Source organism: Myiozetetes cayanensis, unplaced genomic scaffold, assembly GCF_022539395.1.
Source record: "Myiozetetes cayanensis isolate MyiCay16 unplaced genomic scaffold, myiCay2020 scf7, whole genome shotgun sequence".
NCBI lineage: Eukaryota > Metazoa > Chordata > Aves > Passeriformes > Tyrannidae > Myiozetetes > Myiozetetes cayanensis.
The window spans coordinates 49,751,461-49,769,343 of record NW_026087964.1 but is presented as its reverse complement, the minus strand read 5'-3'; the positions used below and the strand labels follow the sequence as shown (position 1 = coordinate 49,769,343).

At 41.7% G+C, this 17,883-nt stretch overlaps 1 protein-coding gene across 1 annotated transcript in view; it reads left to right on the top strand.

The window, feature by feature from the left end:
• Nucleotides 1-5,592: 5,592 nt before the first annotated feature.
• SMARCAD1 (SWI/SNF-related, matrix-associated actin-dependent regulator of chromatin, subfamily a, containing DEAD/H box 1) overlaps nucleotides 5,593-17,883 on the top strand; it is a 40,739-nt gene continuing 28,448 nt past the window's right edge. The window contains exons 1-4 of the mRNA XM_050338464.1: nucleotides 5,593-5,736; nucleotides 5,980-6,236; nucleotides 13,268-13,442; nucleotides 16,802-16,979. Of these exons, the coding sequence (XP_050194421.1) occupies nucleotides 6,038-6,236; nucleotides 13,268-13,442; nucleotides 16,802-16,979 (552 nt within the window). The 5' untranslated portion in view covers nucleotides 5,593-5,736; nucleotides 5,980-6,037. The remainder of the gene's footprint in view (nucleotides 5,737-5,979; nucleotides 6,237-13,267; nucleotides 13,443-16,801; nucleotides 16,980-17,883) is intronic.

Here is a 17,883-nt window from a genome sequence, read left to right as displayed (position 1 = left end):
CTTAACGTGCTAGTAGTTCCCCTTGTAATGTACACACTCTGAATACGGTATAAATAGAAATTAAAAGGTATTTATAAACAATTGAAACTGTCTTGCTGAAGAACTGTATCTGACTAATAAACTGTAGGCATTTTTTGCAATGTAACTTAGCAAACGAAGGTGGTGTGTAGAAAAGTGTCTTCAAAAAGCCTTTCTAAGTCATCCTTGACTATGCACTATCATGAATGTTTTAAACCATCGAAAGACAGTCTGCAGTCCTGTGGGGAACTCTGCATGGATCATCTGCTGTGGGAGCAGAATGAAATGTGAAACTCCCTGATTGTTTCAATGAAACTGGTGTTCCAGTCTTAGGCAGATTTATCTACAATTCAGCAGGTGCTTGTAAGGAGCAGATCTGGGCAGAAGAAAGTCCTCTGGTATAAACCATAGATCTAAATGTGTTTCATGAAACTGAGCTTTCCACCAGGCAACCTACAAAGCCAGTTCAGACTAGCCTGCTTTCATTTCTTGGAACAACAAAAGGGAAATGTCAACTGTAATATCATAAGGTCCACACCTTCAAGAGGTACATTAAATGGAAGTGGTACCAATCTTTGTAGCTGTCACTCACAATAAAATAGCTATTCCAACAGGTATGGAAAGCAGTAAAGTTTTGGGGTTTTTTGTTTCCCCTGGACTGAATTCTTTACTTAAGTAATTATGCCAGTGCAGGTACTGCACACAGTTCAATTATTTTAAGACCATGATTGGACTCTGAGGAAATACAAAGTATTTAAAAGTAAGATTCACATTTTTCTAAGGAAACGATTTGTAAATGTTTCAATATTCTAAGAAAAGAGGCAGCTCTGGGACAGTTCCGACCTAAGGCCTTACTTTGCAATCCCTGTGCAGCTCACACAACAAAACAGTTTGGATATCTATATATTTAGGTATGGTGAGGTTGCTACAGCAACGTCATGTACTACGTACAGCTCTCATTGCTTTTTCAGCTGCAGCTGAACTAGTTTCAACACTTAAATAGATTATTATTTATTATTATTAATAATATTGATAGAGTACAAACCCATCTGCATTGGACAACTTGTCTTGTTGCTCAGAATTTATAACAAAGCAGGAACACCTTCCATCTATGCTGTACAGTATCTGCATGCAAGCCCCAACAGATGTGCTGTAAGGATCTATCTATGTCACAGACTCTGATGCTTTTATACCGCAGTACAGTTTCAGTGTGCTCTCATGTTGTAGTTAATGGAGACCTTCCCCTAATGCAAAGCAGCACCCCCGTGAATATTTCTTGAAGTGACAGGGCACACAAAGGGCATGAATCAAAGGCAAAAGAACAATAGTTGAAACAACAGAGACTTGTTAGGAATGGCTGCAGACACACTTTGCTTTGGCTCATTGTTTACTAATAAACAACAATTTTACTACCTTGTCAAAATGTGGCTTTTCTTATCTTGACATATTTTAACTCCTATTATCAAACCCTTAAGATTGAATTTACTTCTACTAAAGATAATGCTAATTCAATTCTCATTAATTTCTAAATGAGTAACTTTAAACTGATGATATTTTCTTTTGCTTCTCTCAGTGTTTGGGCCATTATTATATATCACTGCTCTGTAAACCTCCACAATGATCTCAGAAGTCCTACATACCATCTGGTATGCTCCTCTATCACTGGCATAGTAACAGAACTGTAGCTTAAGTAAAAACAAGCCTAATTTAACAGCTCTAATGTTGCATGTGAAAGCAATTTTGTATATAAATAGATTCTTTTCAAATTTCTGCTACCATTCTTTCAAAAAGTCTCACAAATCAGCCTTCAAAACAATACCAGACAGCAATCTGTCAGTTCTCCAGTAAGCAGGAGCTAACTGGTGTCATTAGCACCTAAAAAAAGAGGTTTTGCCTGCCTTGCTTGCCAAGAATTCACCATAGCTTGTTAATAATACTAATATCTACCAATTACTCAGTCTTTTCAAGTTCAAAGCACTGTAAAAATATGAAATAATCTGCTGCAGCATTTTCTAGGTTCATGTTAATTCCTGTTAACACAATGCTTTTAAAAACTGACATGTTCTGGAGTGTTGAATTTAATCGCCTTCATTTTCACTGTTTTCTTATTTTGAACTTGCTTTCTCTCTCAGGTTCTGGAATTTCCTTATTCTTTTTCCCACCAAGACTGGTGTTCCTGAATGCCTTGAGTCACAAATACAGACTGACCAGAGCATATGACCCCCTTTACACTTCCTTTCTTGTCTCAACTTTTCATCTTTCTTGTCTCAGCTTTTCTAATATTACTCTTTCAGCTTTGCAGCTTCACCGCCCATTTATCTCTACATTTATCATTGCTGTTTTGGCTGTGTCCTCGAAGTCAGTCAAACAATATGACTTGACATCTATCACATGTATAGTTTATTATCCTCTCCTCATGGAAAAAGTGGTCTAAGTCTTGTCTTAAATTTTAGATGCTTCTTAAACTCTTCCTAAACCTTAGATGCTTAGATGTGTTGCTATAAGTTTGTGTGAGACAAGCACATCAGAGGTGCTAACAGCAGTAAAAATGCTTTGCAAAGAAGCTCATCAGCTTTGCGATGGATATCAGGTCCCAGGAAGGAGCTGAATCCACGTGCTAAAGTGAAAGGGTCCTCACGGCCCCTCCATTTTCTTCCTATGCCCCTCACCCAGCTTAACTTCTGATGTACATACAAGGTGCTTTATTCCCATTTTTGGGGTAACTTGCCTTTTAAGTGGGTGGAATTTCAAGTTGGTGGTAACCTGAGTGTAATTTGTCCTGACCCTATTTTCAGACTGACCTGCTGTTTGCATAAAAGCCCTTTTCATATGTCAACAGTGAGCCTAGCCCAGGAACTCCCTCCTCAGAGGATAGCCTCAGGGAATAACCTCAGATGATCCCTGAACTGCACTGTTCTGACACCAACCAGTCTGCAAATCCACCTGTGCCTTGGCATTCAGCTCTGCAGGGGAAATCTGTCTTCTCCTCCATTTACACATTCAGCTGCCACTTATTTGAATTTGGGATTAGCACAATGCAGATTCCAACAACTTTCAGCTCATCTGTTATCCAAATATTAGATTAATATTTGATTTGGAGGCAAGGCGTCTTCACTGCAGATTGATTTGTCAAATGGTTCCTCCAAATTGTTTTGCTCCTGAAAGCTTACCTGCCTTTTCTTGCTCAGGTGGAAACCCTGATGACAAACTCCTGAGGCTGGAGTGAGTGGAGGCACTATTTAGGTGTGTGAGGTGGAAAGGCCTTTTGAAGCCAATACCACTTCTCCCTGGCATTTGCCTGGTGGAAAGGGCAGGAGAACTGTAATCAGGCACAAGTGAGTCAAACCAGCTGCATGTGCTGGATGAATGCCACCTCTGAGCACTGCGATGTATTGTAAAAAGTGCAGTGGCAAAGAGAACATCAACCAATGCTCATGAGAGTCACCTTCAGAAAATCAAAGTTTATCATCATCATCATCATCATCATGATTTAGTAGGAGGTAGCCAAGACCTAGATTTGCTAACTACTGGTGATAGAAACTGATTTTGATACAAAGAAATTTCCAGGTAGATGTAACATATGTACAGGTGGCATTTCTGGATATACCTGGATCACCTCCAGCTTTTAGGATGTAGCCAGTTTGTCAGACAGCACAGCGAGCCCTGCCTCCACGCAGCCTGGAAACAAGTAATGCTGACAAGTGGCACACAACCTTGTACAGCACAGCCACAATCCTTGCTCGGCTGTTTGGGCTGCTGAAATTTAAAAGGCAAATAACATCAACGGTAAAGGAGCTGTCTGTGAGTCCAGCACTACAGGGCTGGCATGACGGATGGGGAAGTGGCTTTTTTTTTGTTGTTGTTTTTTTTTTCTGTCAGCCAGCACAATCGCTGCAAAATGTTTTTAATAGCTGCTGCACCTGGCTCCCCGGTATAATACTTATTCATATCTGCCAGGCCTTGAAACACTTTAGTTGGCTAGTATTTGAAAGGCAGATATGTAAAGGTAGTTTCGGTACCTCTCTGCCGCTTCGATATTTAAGGCCACCATTTCAGCCCTGGCAAGGTTCTCTGTGCAGTGCCAGCTAACCTCAGGGGCCTTTGCCTGTGCAGACCTGGCTGCACGGGCTCTGCCATCATGCTGCATCAGCTGAAATCCAGACTGGCAGCGGGTCCTGACCCAAGACTTCAAAAGGAGATGTTTTTTCCATTCTTCCTGCCAAAGGTACACAATCCTGGAAGCATGTTGAGGAACCTAAGCTGAAAACTGCCCTAAATCCACACTTGGGGGACAGGATGCCATCTAGAGGGATCTGGACAAGCTCAAGAAGTGGGTCCATGGGAATCTCGTAAGGTTCACCAAGATCAAGGGCAAGGTGCTTCACCAGGCCTGGGGCAACCCCTGGTATCAGTACAGGCTGGGGGATGAACAGATCAAGGGCAGCCCTGCTGAGAAGGACTTGGGGGTGCTGGTGGATGAGAGGCTGGGCATGAGCCAGCAATGTGCACTTGATACCAGAAAGACGACTGGATCCTGGGCTGTACCAAAAGCAGCGTGGCCAACAGGTCAAGGGAAGGGATACTCCCCTTCTACTCTGCTCTGGTGAAATCCCACCTGGAGTGCTGCATCCAGCTCTGGGATCCTCAGCACAGGAAGGACATTGACCTGTTGGAGCAAGTCCAGAGGAGCGCCACTAAGATGGCTACAGTGATGGAAGACCTCTCCTGTGAAAAAGGGCTGAGAGAATTGGGTTTGTTCAGCCTGGAGAAGAGAAGGCTTCGGGGTGACCTAATTGTGGCCTTCCAGTAGCTTAAGGGAGCTACAAGAACGATGGAGAGGGACTTTAGTACACACAAGGGCGTGTAGTGACAGGACCAGAGGGAATGGTTTCAAAGTGAAAGAGCGTAGTTTTAAACCAGATATTAGGAAATAATTCTTTACTGTGAGGCTGGTGACACACTGGCACAGGTTGCCCAGAGAAGCTGTGGATGCCCCATCCATGGAAGTGTTCAATGCCAGGATGGATGCCGCTCTGAGCAACCTGGTCTAGTGGAAGGTGTCCCTGCCCACAGCAGAGGGGTTGGAACTACATGATCTTTTAAGGTCCCTTCCAACCCAAAACATCCTATGATTCTATGATCCCGTGCTTTGGGGCTCCAGATCTTTTATTTTAGGTGTGTGTTGTTTGTTTGTTTGTTTTTTTCCCACGGTACCCCACCCAAAGTTTTGGATTTCGGAGCGGGACAGCAGGGTGCGAATACACAACCGTGTGCTATCTATCAAAAGGGCACCCGTGCGGTGCCAGGGGCTGGAAGGAGCAAACCCGCTCTGTCACGGCGGCAGCGGCGAAGCGCCGCGAGGCTGCAAAAACCCAAATCCCCCCCGCCCAAGCGGGACCCGCCAAGTCCACGGCCCCCTCACGGCCCCGCCTCGAGCCGCTCCCCAGAGGAAAAAGGCGCGAAAGCGCACGCGCCCGCGCGCCCCGTCCGCGCGAGGCGATTGGCGGGGCGGGAGCGGCCGCGTCATCGCCGCGCGCCGGCATGCCCGCGCCCCGCTCCTGAGGGGAGCGCGCGGTGCTCCAGCGGCACGGCCCGGCCCGCGCTGCCGCCCTTCCCGCACTCCTCCCGCCGGCCGGGAGACACCTGCCCCGGGCACGGCCGGGCCCCCGCCGCCGCTCCCCACCAGCGCCTCGCCGGGTCGGCCGCTGTGCGCGACAGGTGCGTGCGGGGCCCGCCGGCGGTGCCCGGGCTCCGTGAGGGGAGCAAGGAGGGCGGTGAGTGGGTGGGTGGGTGTGTGGGTGCATCCCCGCTGCCTGACAGCGCCGCTCGCCCCGCGTTTCGGTGGAGCGTTGGGGCCCTCCGGCCAGTCCCCTCACCAGCGTTTTCCTGATCCGTGTCTGATGGGCCCTGCCTTTCTCTCTCTCCCTCTCTCCCTCTCCCTCTCCCTGGGTTTTCCCACAGAGGCTGCCCGGCCAAGCCCGTCTCCTCTCCTGCGGACAAGGAGGAGTAGGTTAAGAATATGAGTCTCTACAATCTGGACCGGTTTCGCTTTGAGAAGAGGAGAGGCGCGGAGCGGGAGTCGCTGTCCCCTTCGGCAGCCCCAGGGGCGGCAGCTGATGCTGCCGTGGCGGGCGGTGCCGCTGGAGGGGAGGAGGATGAAGCTACAGATGACAGCAACAGGCCAGATACCCCGGCTTCGGATGTGACAGAGATAACCGGTGAGTCAGGTGTTTTGCGTGCAGCATCAGAGCAGTGTCAGTACTCAATTCCTAGGAATAAAATAATTGTCTTTTGTTTTCGTGTTTGTCCTTTTTTTTTTTTTCTTTGGCTGTTTTACAAATGTGTTTCTCTGTGCACAGCAATTTCCACTGAAGTATATGCATTTGTAACATTGTTTGCTCTAATTGAACCTGTGCATTTACAGGCAAGTCTTCTGAAATTACTTCTTTTTTTCAAGTGAGTAAATAAGATTCAAATTAAATGTTAAAGTTGTGTTTTCCTATATATTAACTTTCTTTGCTGATACTTATTTTACACTGACATCTCAGGGTTTTCAAAGAAAAAAAAAAAAGCTTTTAGTTGTCTGATAAGTGCAACACCGTAGACTTAACTTTTTCAGTAGAGCCCTTAGCTAAAGCAATGTGGAATATCACAGAAGAAACTGAAAATACAAGGAACCAAACAGTGTTGTTTTCAACTGGGCCTGGTTTTGTAAAGGACTGAGAAAGCTGCTAATGATTCTTACAAGCTGAGTGTAGTAATAGTTTCGTAGTGTGTTCGTCCTCTTTTTGGGCAGAAGCTTGGGGTCTTTGTGGAAATGTGAAAAACTTGCTTGTGGAATTTATTGGTTTCCTTTTGCTTGTGCAGTAGAGGTGTGCTGTTCCCATTGGGATTCGTTGGCTAATCCTAATAAACAACTGAAATGGCTGTTGACTGCATTATCACATTCATCAGCAACTTTTTTGTTACTGAAGGAGTAAGACGGGGAGAACAGACATTGTTTGCTGCTGATTATTTGATGCTTCTTGGACAGTCCATATAACTTCTGATATGGTGGTCAAGATACAAGTTTTATTAGAGAAAGCAGACAGACTCTGACTGTGCATTTACTCAGAAATGGAACAATATTCCTTAACGTTGTTTAACTACATTTGTTTTGCACAGGACTTTCTTGGTGGAAGGCAGCTTATCATAATACCTTATCTATGTGATAACAGAGAGCCTTTCATGTGCAAGGAGAAGTTCCTCTTGTAAAGCTGAGCCAAGTCAGAATTACAGTAGATGGATATTTACCCTTCCATGAATTTTGGTTTTGTGCACGTTGGTTGTTTTCAGTTGACTGGAATGCTCCCATGTTTACATTAGTAAATATTGGTTGGTGTTTTATGTTAAAAAAAAAAAAAAACACATGCAAAATCTCTAAGTCTTGGTTTGAGAGTTGCCAGTCTGGAGTTGAGTTGCCTGTCCACTAGCAAAAGAATGTTTTGGTGACAGGGAGAACTTAACAGAAAAAGCAAGGAACTGTTAGTTCTGGCTTCTGCATGTGTGTGCTTCATAGTGGTTATATGGAAAAATGGGCAGAAGTGCCCTTTGGAACAGGTGTTGTCTTCCTGTTTGTGATAAATCACTGTCTTGTGTAGGAGTTACTGAGTGCGAGGACCCTTCTTGAACTATGAGTGTAGTTGTGAAGTAAGGGATGGTGCTGCTTGTTTTGTGGCTTACTTGTCTTAGAGATTTATTTTATTTTAATATTATATTTCTTCCTTTAATCTGCCTATGGACTTTGTCAGTGTAAGCACGGAGCTAGACCACAGCTGCCAACAAACTTTGGAGCTTGCTGTTTTTCAAAATACTAGTGTCCCTTGGCTTAGATTCAACAGGGGTGGAGGAGAAGGGATGTGATATCCAATTTATGAGTTAAGATGCAAGATAATAAAAGATAAAGGGCAGCCTAAAAGATGAACTGCAGAGTAAGGCTGAGTAGTTGTGAGGGAAACTATAGGAGGTGGTGGTGGCTGACAGTAAAACACAGTAGAGTACAAGTTCAGGCAAAGTTACAGTAAATGTCCTTCTGAAATGAGAGTCCATGGATGCAGATGCTGGAATCAGGGCACTAATTAGCATTTAAAATTGAGATGTAATTAGTAGTGCTTTGCATTTACAAATGCTTCATTTACAGATACCGAATGTTTAAAGAAGATGGAATGGTTTAGTGACTTCTTTCCCATACTTAATATCATTGTTATGTAACCCATTTAAAAGAATTAATAACCATTTTGAAAATAAAAATCACACTTTCTACATTTACAGAAGTTAACCAAAAATAAAACACTCAAATTTTGTCTGCAGGCTGTGAGGCACTTAGTTGTGATAGAGGAGACAAGATTTGATTAGCAGATGACTGTCCTTCTTGTTTCCTAACTAGTGACAGGAAGAGAGACTTTTTCTTGCCTTGGGTCAAATAAAACAGACAGGTTTGTTTGGTTTGTTGTTTGTGTTTTGTTGGTTTTGTTTGTTTTTTGTGGTTTTTGTTTGTTGTTGTTGAATTGTAATGGAAAAGGTACAGACCTGATAAGCTTATGGCTCTATGTGCTCTCTACTGCTAAATACATAAACAAGTCAGACTGTTGAGTTCTTCTGTACAAGAAGCAGTTAACACCAAGTTAACCAAAGATAACTTACCCTAATGCTTAGTGAATCATATGAGGATATCAATTGTATTTCTTCTGCAGCCAAACAAAGTGGATTAACACAGTACTGGTACAAGAAACTGGAGAAACAAGAGCCTCCAGAGTGTTCTCTCTTTCACTTACACAAACAAAAAAACCTGTTAAATAACTGAGGACTTTTTTGTCCTATTTCTTTTGGTATCATGTAGTCGATCTATTGTGTATGTAAAAAGAATTTTAAAATCAGACTTTTTCCTTCAGGAGCACAAATACTTCAGTATAATTTCCTAGGGATTTCTTCAGATTTCTGTTTTGTCTAGTGCCCTGAAATATGCATTTACCAAAGAGATATGGTTGTCTTAATTTCAGTCATCTTCAAAAAAAATAGTCAGGTGATGTCTGTTGTCTTGAAACACTATTATCTTTTTAACTACTTTTTTTTAGTTTTGTTTTCCCAGAACAAACTAATATTGGTAGATTGTTCTGTACCTCAGGTATGTCTGTATGTAATGCTTCTTGTTGGTTTGTATTGAACATACACACCTTATGTGTATGTTTGTGGCACAATGGCCAGAAGAATTGGTCATCTTTGTACAGCTTCTGTGTATTCAAAATAGCACAGGCTTACAAGGTGTAGGCAGTAATCCTGAACACCACGTGACCGAGTGGTAGAAACCAACTGTGGGAACAGTTATCAAATTATATCTGAGAGCCATCTGTAAAGAGTTGGAAAAATGCATTGGAGTGACTTACTACAATTTTCTATACAAATTAACCAAACTGTTCAGTAATACTAATCTTAGTCTGTTAAGAAAACAGTGAAGCATCTTTTTAGTTTTCATTTAGATGTTTTTAATGCAATGTTTTATGCAAATAGTCTGGTGTACTATGATAATGAAATTATTCCAGTTGTAGAAATAGAGCAGAGCTCTGTTAAAACTGCACAAATTAGAATAATTACTGTAGTTATTTTCAAAATGAGATTTGTATTCGAATCTTGAAAAGCATGCCTACAAAGCTTCAACAATTAATTGAAATAAAAGTTGTGGATTAAATTAAACTACAGTATATAATCCTGTTATTGATGGTTGATTTTGTTGATGTCCTCTCCATACTGTTTGAATGTGTCCCAAATGACTGCACTTTGAGGTTATAATGCTGAGAGTTCACTTGCACTGGGACTGCACTTTTTTGTTCTCATCTGTTGTGATTTCCTTTATGGTCTGAGGAAGCCTTGTCTTTTGCCTATGTCTCAGTTCATAGAGTGTAATTCTACTTAAAGTATTTCTGGTAAAATGTGATGACTGCAGTACCTAGTGACCTTTTCTGAGGATTCATGGGAAGATATATTGAATAATTTTAAAGGACATGTTCAAGAAGCACCTTAGAGTAAGACTGCTATTAAGGATTATTTTAGCCTATAAAAAAGGCTTTCCTTTGAAAACGGAGTATTTTTTAGATTGTAAACTTGAGCAGCATATGCTTGATACTACTTTCCAAAACTAGGTGGAAGTTACTTTCCATTGGACAGTGTATGTTGGACAGTGTTAGTAAATGTGGTAAGCTCTAAGTATTACCTCTCTTTTGTTCTTACTAGGGAGAGAAGGAGCTGACTTTCTTGGAGTGTGATCGATGGCTTGAGTAGGAGGTTGTGTTTAGAATTACAGGGCAGTGTATTCTCTTCTTGTGATAGCAAAAATGGGTTGTTGTTGGGATTTGGTTTTGATGTTAATGCCTACATGTAGGGGTACTTCAGTGTGCTCTTATTTCTGGCCTTAGAGTCAAATACCGGTCTTATGATTGCAGACATTCCTTAATAGTTCTTTTTAACTGCCTAGAATCAGAAAATTCTGCCTCCCATAATACATGTTGTGGCAATAACTTTAATCTGTTACTACTTTACAAGGTTATAATTTACTCTAAATATGAAGACTACTTATTACATGGGTGATTTCTGCTTCCCCCCCTTAATAAAGGATTCTGTTCGTGGAGGAGGGAGAGAAGAAAGTACTGGATCTTTTGAGAGCGAGAATACTTTTTTTTTTCCCCAGGACACTCAGCATTTTATAGGTATAGTTAGGAGTTGTCACAAAGACTGGACAATGATTGCTAAATAAAGTAAAAATAAAATGAGAAATCACTGAGTGAAGCAGTAAATATTAGTTTTATTTAAATATAAACCTTTATACTGTAAAGAATAAAATAACTTTTGTAAACCATACCATTTTTGTAAAATTTTCTTGTGTTTTTGTTTTGTTTTAAAGTCCACTAAAGATGCTTCTTAGCAAAGTTGTCACGGGTACCTGTCATTTCCATGTCATACTGCTTGCAGGAGGAATATGTTTGGAATTAAACCTAAACTACAAGGCAAAGATCATGAAAAGTGACTCTATCAATTCTGTTAATTCAGTATAGATGTGAATTTCTCATGCTTCTTGTAGCCCTGTTTTGGTATTTTCATTCACATCTTTTTATGCATCTTGTATTTCTGTCCTGTTGTGATAGCCCTTGCTTTGCTAACCCAACTTTATAACATTCCCAAAGGTCGCTCTTGCTCGTTTCCTGTCTTCATCTAAAAACTTAAATGGTTTTCAGATGAAACAACTCATCAAGGACAACACATCTTCTTCCAAAAATCGAGAGATTTTTGGTACTGCTGAGGAAGCTTCTACTGCCAACATGTTGGTCTTGGATGCAAGGATGTCTGTCTTGGGATGGTGTATTACTGCTTCAGAACTAATAATTTTTAGGCATTCCTGAGTTTACATGTGTATCAGCTTTTCAAGATAAAAAGATTAATTTGCAAAGCGAGACTTTTCCTTCTTCTAAAAATCATTACCATATTCCTCTGTGTTTTGAAAGTGATGGAAAAGCTTTAGATTTTTAGGATAATTCAATTAAAATTGAGGCCTTTTATCACAGATGAAGGAATTAGACACTCTGTAGCTCATTTCTGCATTTAATCATCAATTTAGTCTAACTTCATCTGTGTCTTGTGTCTACTGGCAAATCAGCTTTGAAAACTGATGTTACACCCTGTAGTCATTTGATTCACCGAGTTTCTATATGAGTGAAGGGAGTCAGAAGAAACTACCTTTATTTCCAGCAGAAATTGTGGTTCCAGAGTCAGCAGCACCAGTAGTGTTTGGTTTACTGTCACATGAGTGTTAAGAAAGGATGGGTGTGTTAAGAGGGGGGAGGATGCCTATGGTGCTGTATTTGCATTATGAGGATTTAAGATCCTTCTATATGAGGACTTACACTGACAGTTGTATTATTAAAACACAACTTTGCCAGGAGTTTTTTTTAGCTGGCTCTCCTGCTCCTTATGCTGGATTTTTCCTGTGCATAGCTAAGGTGACCTCCTTGAGGAATCCATTGAATATAGGGAGCTCGGGGTGCAGCTGCACTGAGAGCTCTGGGGCGTAGGAACCCCAGGCAAGAGGCTGTGACCTGCCAACCCTTTGCTTATCAAAGGGCCTGGGGATGTGTGGCACTGGCCAGGTGACTGGACACAGAGGGACACAGCAGAGCCCATGACTCCAGGCTTCCTGGCCCTTAGACTGTGAGGGTATAAAAGCCCAGGATCGGTGTTCCTCTTTGTAGACACCAGTTTGAGCTGTTATGCTGTTATTGCACTGTGATGAAATTATATTAAGGATCTGGATGTCTGAGACTCTGCTATGGGAAAGGTGGTCTGACTGTGAGTGTGAGGTGTGTAGCTGTGAAGGGGCCTCAGTCCCAGCTCAGAGGGTGTGAGAGTGACTGCCAGGGTAGCTCATGGATGGTCCAACAGGGAAGTTTCTTTAACAACCTTAGGTCTTAAGGCTTCAATGATTGCTCTTCTGAATTGGTATTGAACCCTTATTTACCTTTCCTCATAAATACTAAGTTCGAGTTACGTTCACGCCCATCTCTCTAACCACTGTTAAGCTCCATTTTTGTGGAGCTTTAAGTTATTTTCTTCCTTTGAAGTAGTGCACTCTGTAACGTTTGGTATCATATTTCTTTTGGTTCATTGAGTGCCTTTCCCTTACAAAACCTTTTAGATTCTTGTGTCAATAAAATGCTTGTAATTCTAGGATTTATCTTTTTACCCATTCAATGCTGCCACAGTGAGTTATTTTAAATTTATTTTCTGCAAGATTTCTTTCATGCAGAAAATGCTCTCTGTTGTGCTGTTGTGTGCAGCCGTTGTGTTCTCTGCTCCATGCATCAGTCTTTCTCTCATCATTCATATGCCTATGTTTCTATCCATGTCCTGATTATCTTGGAAGTAGTTCAGAGGGATTTGCTCCAGAATAAATATGTATTTATCTGTAGTTATTAACCTAAAATAAGTGTTCTCTTAAACTTTGTGGTATAAAAATTATTTGTTTGATGTAAGAGGGCTGAAGACCCTTTACCAGGTAAGTTATCACTGTAAGGAATACAGCTTACAGGATAAGGATGTGAGTTCTGTTCAAATGACTGGTGTGTCTACAGAAGAAATAACAGCTGATGTTTTAGGTACAAATAAATATTTAAAGTTATAAGTCATTATCTTCTATTTTTTTCTCCTATTGAAATGCCTTGCACAGAGTATCCCACCATCCCAGAAACTCCCGAAGCTCAGAGGACAAAGAAGCAATTCTATTTCAAGCATCAGCGAGGGGTGCAGTTCCTAGACACGTCTTCAGATAGTGAAGATGAAGAACCAAGAAACTTCAGTGCTGCAAAAGAAAACAAGGCTCTGAGGAGAGACGTGGCCGTAATGTACGCTTTAAACCAGACTTCTGTTGTGCAACCTGATGTGACGTTCTAAGTTGAAATACAGAACCGAAAATCAGTGGGTAGCTTAGGTTCTGGTTTACTCCTTTGTGATTTACCTGCCTCTAACTAAACCCTACTGGATTTTCAAGGAACAAATATCTAGCTAAGACATTTTCTCAGAGGGAGGAGTTCTGTAATACTGAATGATGAGTGTGATGTTTCTGCATTTATAAGTTTATACATTTACACCTCTGCAGTCCTCTTAACTTGAGAGCTTAACTATAAAATATTTACTTTATTAATTTTAAACTGTTGGAGTTGATTTTAGCTTCTTCCTTTTTTTTTTTTTTTTTTTTTTTTAATGAAACTGATGGGACAGGAAAACCAGTAGAGCTTTGATACGTAGTATCAGTTCCTGAGGTAAATTTAAGTATTAGTTGCATATTGTGTTTACTGTGCTTAGTGAAAGGATTTTTTGTAAGTGATTTGGAAATTTATATTTCTTAGTGTTCTGAGAGGGAAGAGTCACTGTGCAGGAGTCACTTGAGTGTGTGCTGAAAAGGCAGCAAGGAGAGGGCAGGTGAGACAAGATGCAGACAGATACCTGCAACCATTTGGAATGGTTTAAAGAAACCCCTGCTAGTTACCTGTCTGTGTGGGAATTGCCTGTGCACCTTAAATGTTCTAGTGCCAAGCAAAACAAGATGACTTAACCTGCATTTTTGATAGTCTGGTTCAACTAATCTGTAGAAAACTTTTATGGGAATCACAGCCTTAACAGGTGTAGTCTCTTGTCAGATTTTCAGTCCTATACAGAGCACGGAGCTACTGAGACATGTTAGCAGAAATGAAATAATGCCTTTTCCTGCTTCTACTGTCTGAAATTCTTTGTTTTTTCTGATTTTCTTTTTAATGCATCTTCCCTGAAGTTTCAACTTAGGGCAGCTGCTTGAGAAGGAGAAAAAAAGTAGTTAGCGGAGTGAACTGCTGTTTCTCTCTGTGGTTGAAGTGGTAGGTTGTGCAAGGATGCAGATATGGCCAGCTGGTTGCATGCAGCACATTGGCTTGTGTGCAGTGCTGTGTAAATATAGTTGCACTGCTCCTGGGATCAAGCCCATCTGGGAGCAAGACGAGTGGTTTCGTACCATGTGGAGCCAATGCTGATAAGCTTTGCAGGATCCAACTTGCAGAGCCACAGCTTGCTATTCCTACTTTGTATTGCAATTGCTGGGAGTAAGAGAGAGAGACAGCCAAGTGACTCCTAGCGGGATTGATGAACATAAAGCTTTGTCCTCTTCTAGTCCTCAGTATTCCTGTGTATCCACCAGTCTCTTCTGCACCAGGCACCCCAGTGTCCAACCCTTTGTCTCCGTGTGTTGTCTCAGATGCTAATTGATGTGTATGGAACCCACTAACTTGTCTCACCAATGACTGTTCTGATTGATTTAGCAGACAAAGTGAGAGTGTGGCACGAGTTAGCTTCTATCTGCCCAGGCTTAGGAGCTCTGGCTTGTGCTGAATTTAGCCTGGTTTTGCACATAATTGGTCATTTGAGTGTCTTTGCATTGTGCATTTTAGTGCATGTGCTACCCGGTGTTTGGGAGATTTGTGGTTTGTTTTTGTGGAGTATCCCAGCTTCCCTCATTCTGAACAAGGACTAGAACAGAAAACAGAAAGTTTGTCTTTCCTAGAAGGAAGTGTACTGCAAGCTTTTTGCCAGAGTCACTGTCTGGACTCTGTTGAATTCAAAGCAGAACTCTAACACAAGGTTTTGTGGGTCTGAGTTGTTTAGCAATTAAATGAGTGTTTCTTCATGCTTGATAAGAATGTGACTGTACAGAGAGGATGAGATTTTTGATGTGTGCAACCCTGGCTTTGTTGACAAATATCGAGATGTTATTCCCTAATAGGAATGGATAGGATAATTGCAGTGATAGTATTTTCATCAATCATTGGATTGATTTTTTTTTAATGCATTTTTTAAAGGAATCTTCTTCCCTATCAATGCAAAAAGATGAGAAATATGCAAAAAGAAGTTTAATATGATATTTCATTAAGACATTTTTAAAGTGGAAGTGGGATTCACCTTTTGAGGCTTACTGTTTGATGCTTGGTGGGCTGAAGAAGAATTTGGGTTATTTCTTATTATTTTCTTACTCTTAAGAGGCACAGCAGAGAGCCCATGCAGCTGTCCATGCCTTTGGAATGGGGAGAAAGGGATTCTATGATGAACAGTTCTCTGTGTGTCTGTTATGTGAGTGGCACGTTACTATTTTTTCCAGAATTGTGTTGCAATCTGCCTGTTGCAACTGCTTAAGAAAGATAGGGTGAGAAAAAGCAGGTTTATTTTTAGTCTTCTACTGTGTAGAGACACCTGCAGGCAAACCTTTCTGATGGTGAAATCCTTATGAAGTGGCCAACTCCATATAGTTCAATTAATTTTCATTGCAAAAGGAGATTCTTATGTGTCTATGGAAAGATGTAGGATGGGAGACCTGTGCTTCTGTTCATTCTCATCTGTACAACTGCATATTGTTAAAGATACATAGGATTGCTTTTCCTGCAGGTTAGCTCTCACAATAAATCTTCCAGTAAATTCTGTTGGGTTGTGGTTTTGTTTTGTTTGTTTGATGTTTTTTGTTTGTTTGTTTGGGTTTTTGTGGGTTTTTGGTTGGGTTTTTTTGTGGGGTTTTGTGTGGTTTTTTTTTTGTTTGGTTGGTTGGGTTTTTGTGGTTTTTTTTTTTTTTGTTTTGGTTTTGGTTTTGGTTGGTTTTTTGGGTTTTTTTGGTTTTTGTTTTTTCAGAAAGGCTCTTGCCATGTTTATATGTTTAAGATGCTGCATAAGGATCTTTTGAATTTTCTTTCTCAGTGAGCTGAGAACTAGAACAGAGTTGATGCTGCATCTGGAAAGTATTTGCAAAGATCTTAATCCATATCTGTTTATCTGTTGGGCAAATAAACAGTAGCAAGACTTTGAGACAAAATTGAGGTAGACTGATGTAATTCAGGTAGCTGAAATGATGAAATATATTAAGGTAATTGTTGCTAAATTGGCAAGTAACCTTTTATAGCACAGTATTAGGGTAAGTCATGGTATTTGCCTCATCTGTTCCTCCTTTCTTCTTCCCTTTGCTAAGTTGAAGTGTGTTTAATGCAAACAGAAGACCATACTTAATACATGCCTTATTTGTCCTGAATGGAGATACCACTTTGGGTACAAGTTGATTCATTGTTACTGAATGCATTTAAACACATTTTGTGCAATCTGTTGGTTTTAGCTTACAGTAATGTTCTGGTAGGGTAAAACATTCATAATCAAAAATAAATTTTAATTCTTTATTTTCTTCCCCTGTACATTGTAGCTCTGATCAGTCTGATGATGATGAAGAGTCTGAAGATGAACTGCCTAAGATGGCATTTGTAAATGGTGGAGATCAGCAGCCAGCTATGAAGAAGGATGTAGAGGAAGACATCAGAGACTCGAAGCTGCAAACATTGAAGGAACTTTTTCCCCAAAGAAGTGACCAAGAATTACTAAAAGTAATAATACTCAGTTCTTTGAGTTATTTTGACTGTTTCATAAGCCGTATTCTTAAGGCTCTGGCTTTATTACAGGGAACAGCCTTGTGGTGGGCTGACCCTGTCTGGATACCAGGTGTCCACCAAAGCTGCTCTGTCACTCTTTTCCTCAACTGGACAGTGGAGAGAATAGAGTGAAAGGCTCATGGGTCAAGATGTGGACAGGGAGAGATCACTCACTGTTCTGGGCAAAACAGACTCAACTTGTGGAAAATTAATTTATTACCAATCAGATCAGACTAGGATAATAGAAATAAACCTTAAAATGCCTTCCTCCCATTCCTCCCTTATTCCTGGGTTTAACTTTATTGCCGATTTTCCCCCACACAGGGGAGCAGAGCACAGGGACTGCCATCACTTCATCACATGTCTCTAGTGCTCCTTCCTCCTCAGCAGGGGGACACCTCACATTCTTCCCCTGCTCGGGTGTGGGTCCCTCTCCACAGGGTACAGGCCTTCAGCCACAGACTGTTCCAATGTGGGTCCCTTCCACAGGGTCACAAGTCCTGCTAGCAGACCTGCTCTGGCATGGGCTCCTCTCTCTGTGGCTCCACAGGTCCTGCCAGGAGCCAGCTTCCAGCATGGGCATCCCATGGGGTCACAGCTTCCTTCTGGCATCCACCTGCTCTGGTGTGGGGTCTTCCACTGACTGCAGGTGGATCTCTGCTCCACCATGGACCTTGATGGGCTGCAGGGGCACAGCTGCCTCACCATGGTCTGCACCACTGGCTGCAGAGGAATCTGCTCTGGTGCCTGGAGCACATCCTCCCCCTCCTTCACAGACCTTGGTGCCTGCAGGGCTGTTTCTCTCATTGATTCTCCCTCCTCTCCTGGTACATGTGTCCCTCTGTGCTCCCCCCCAACC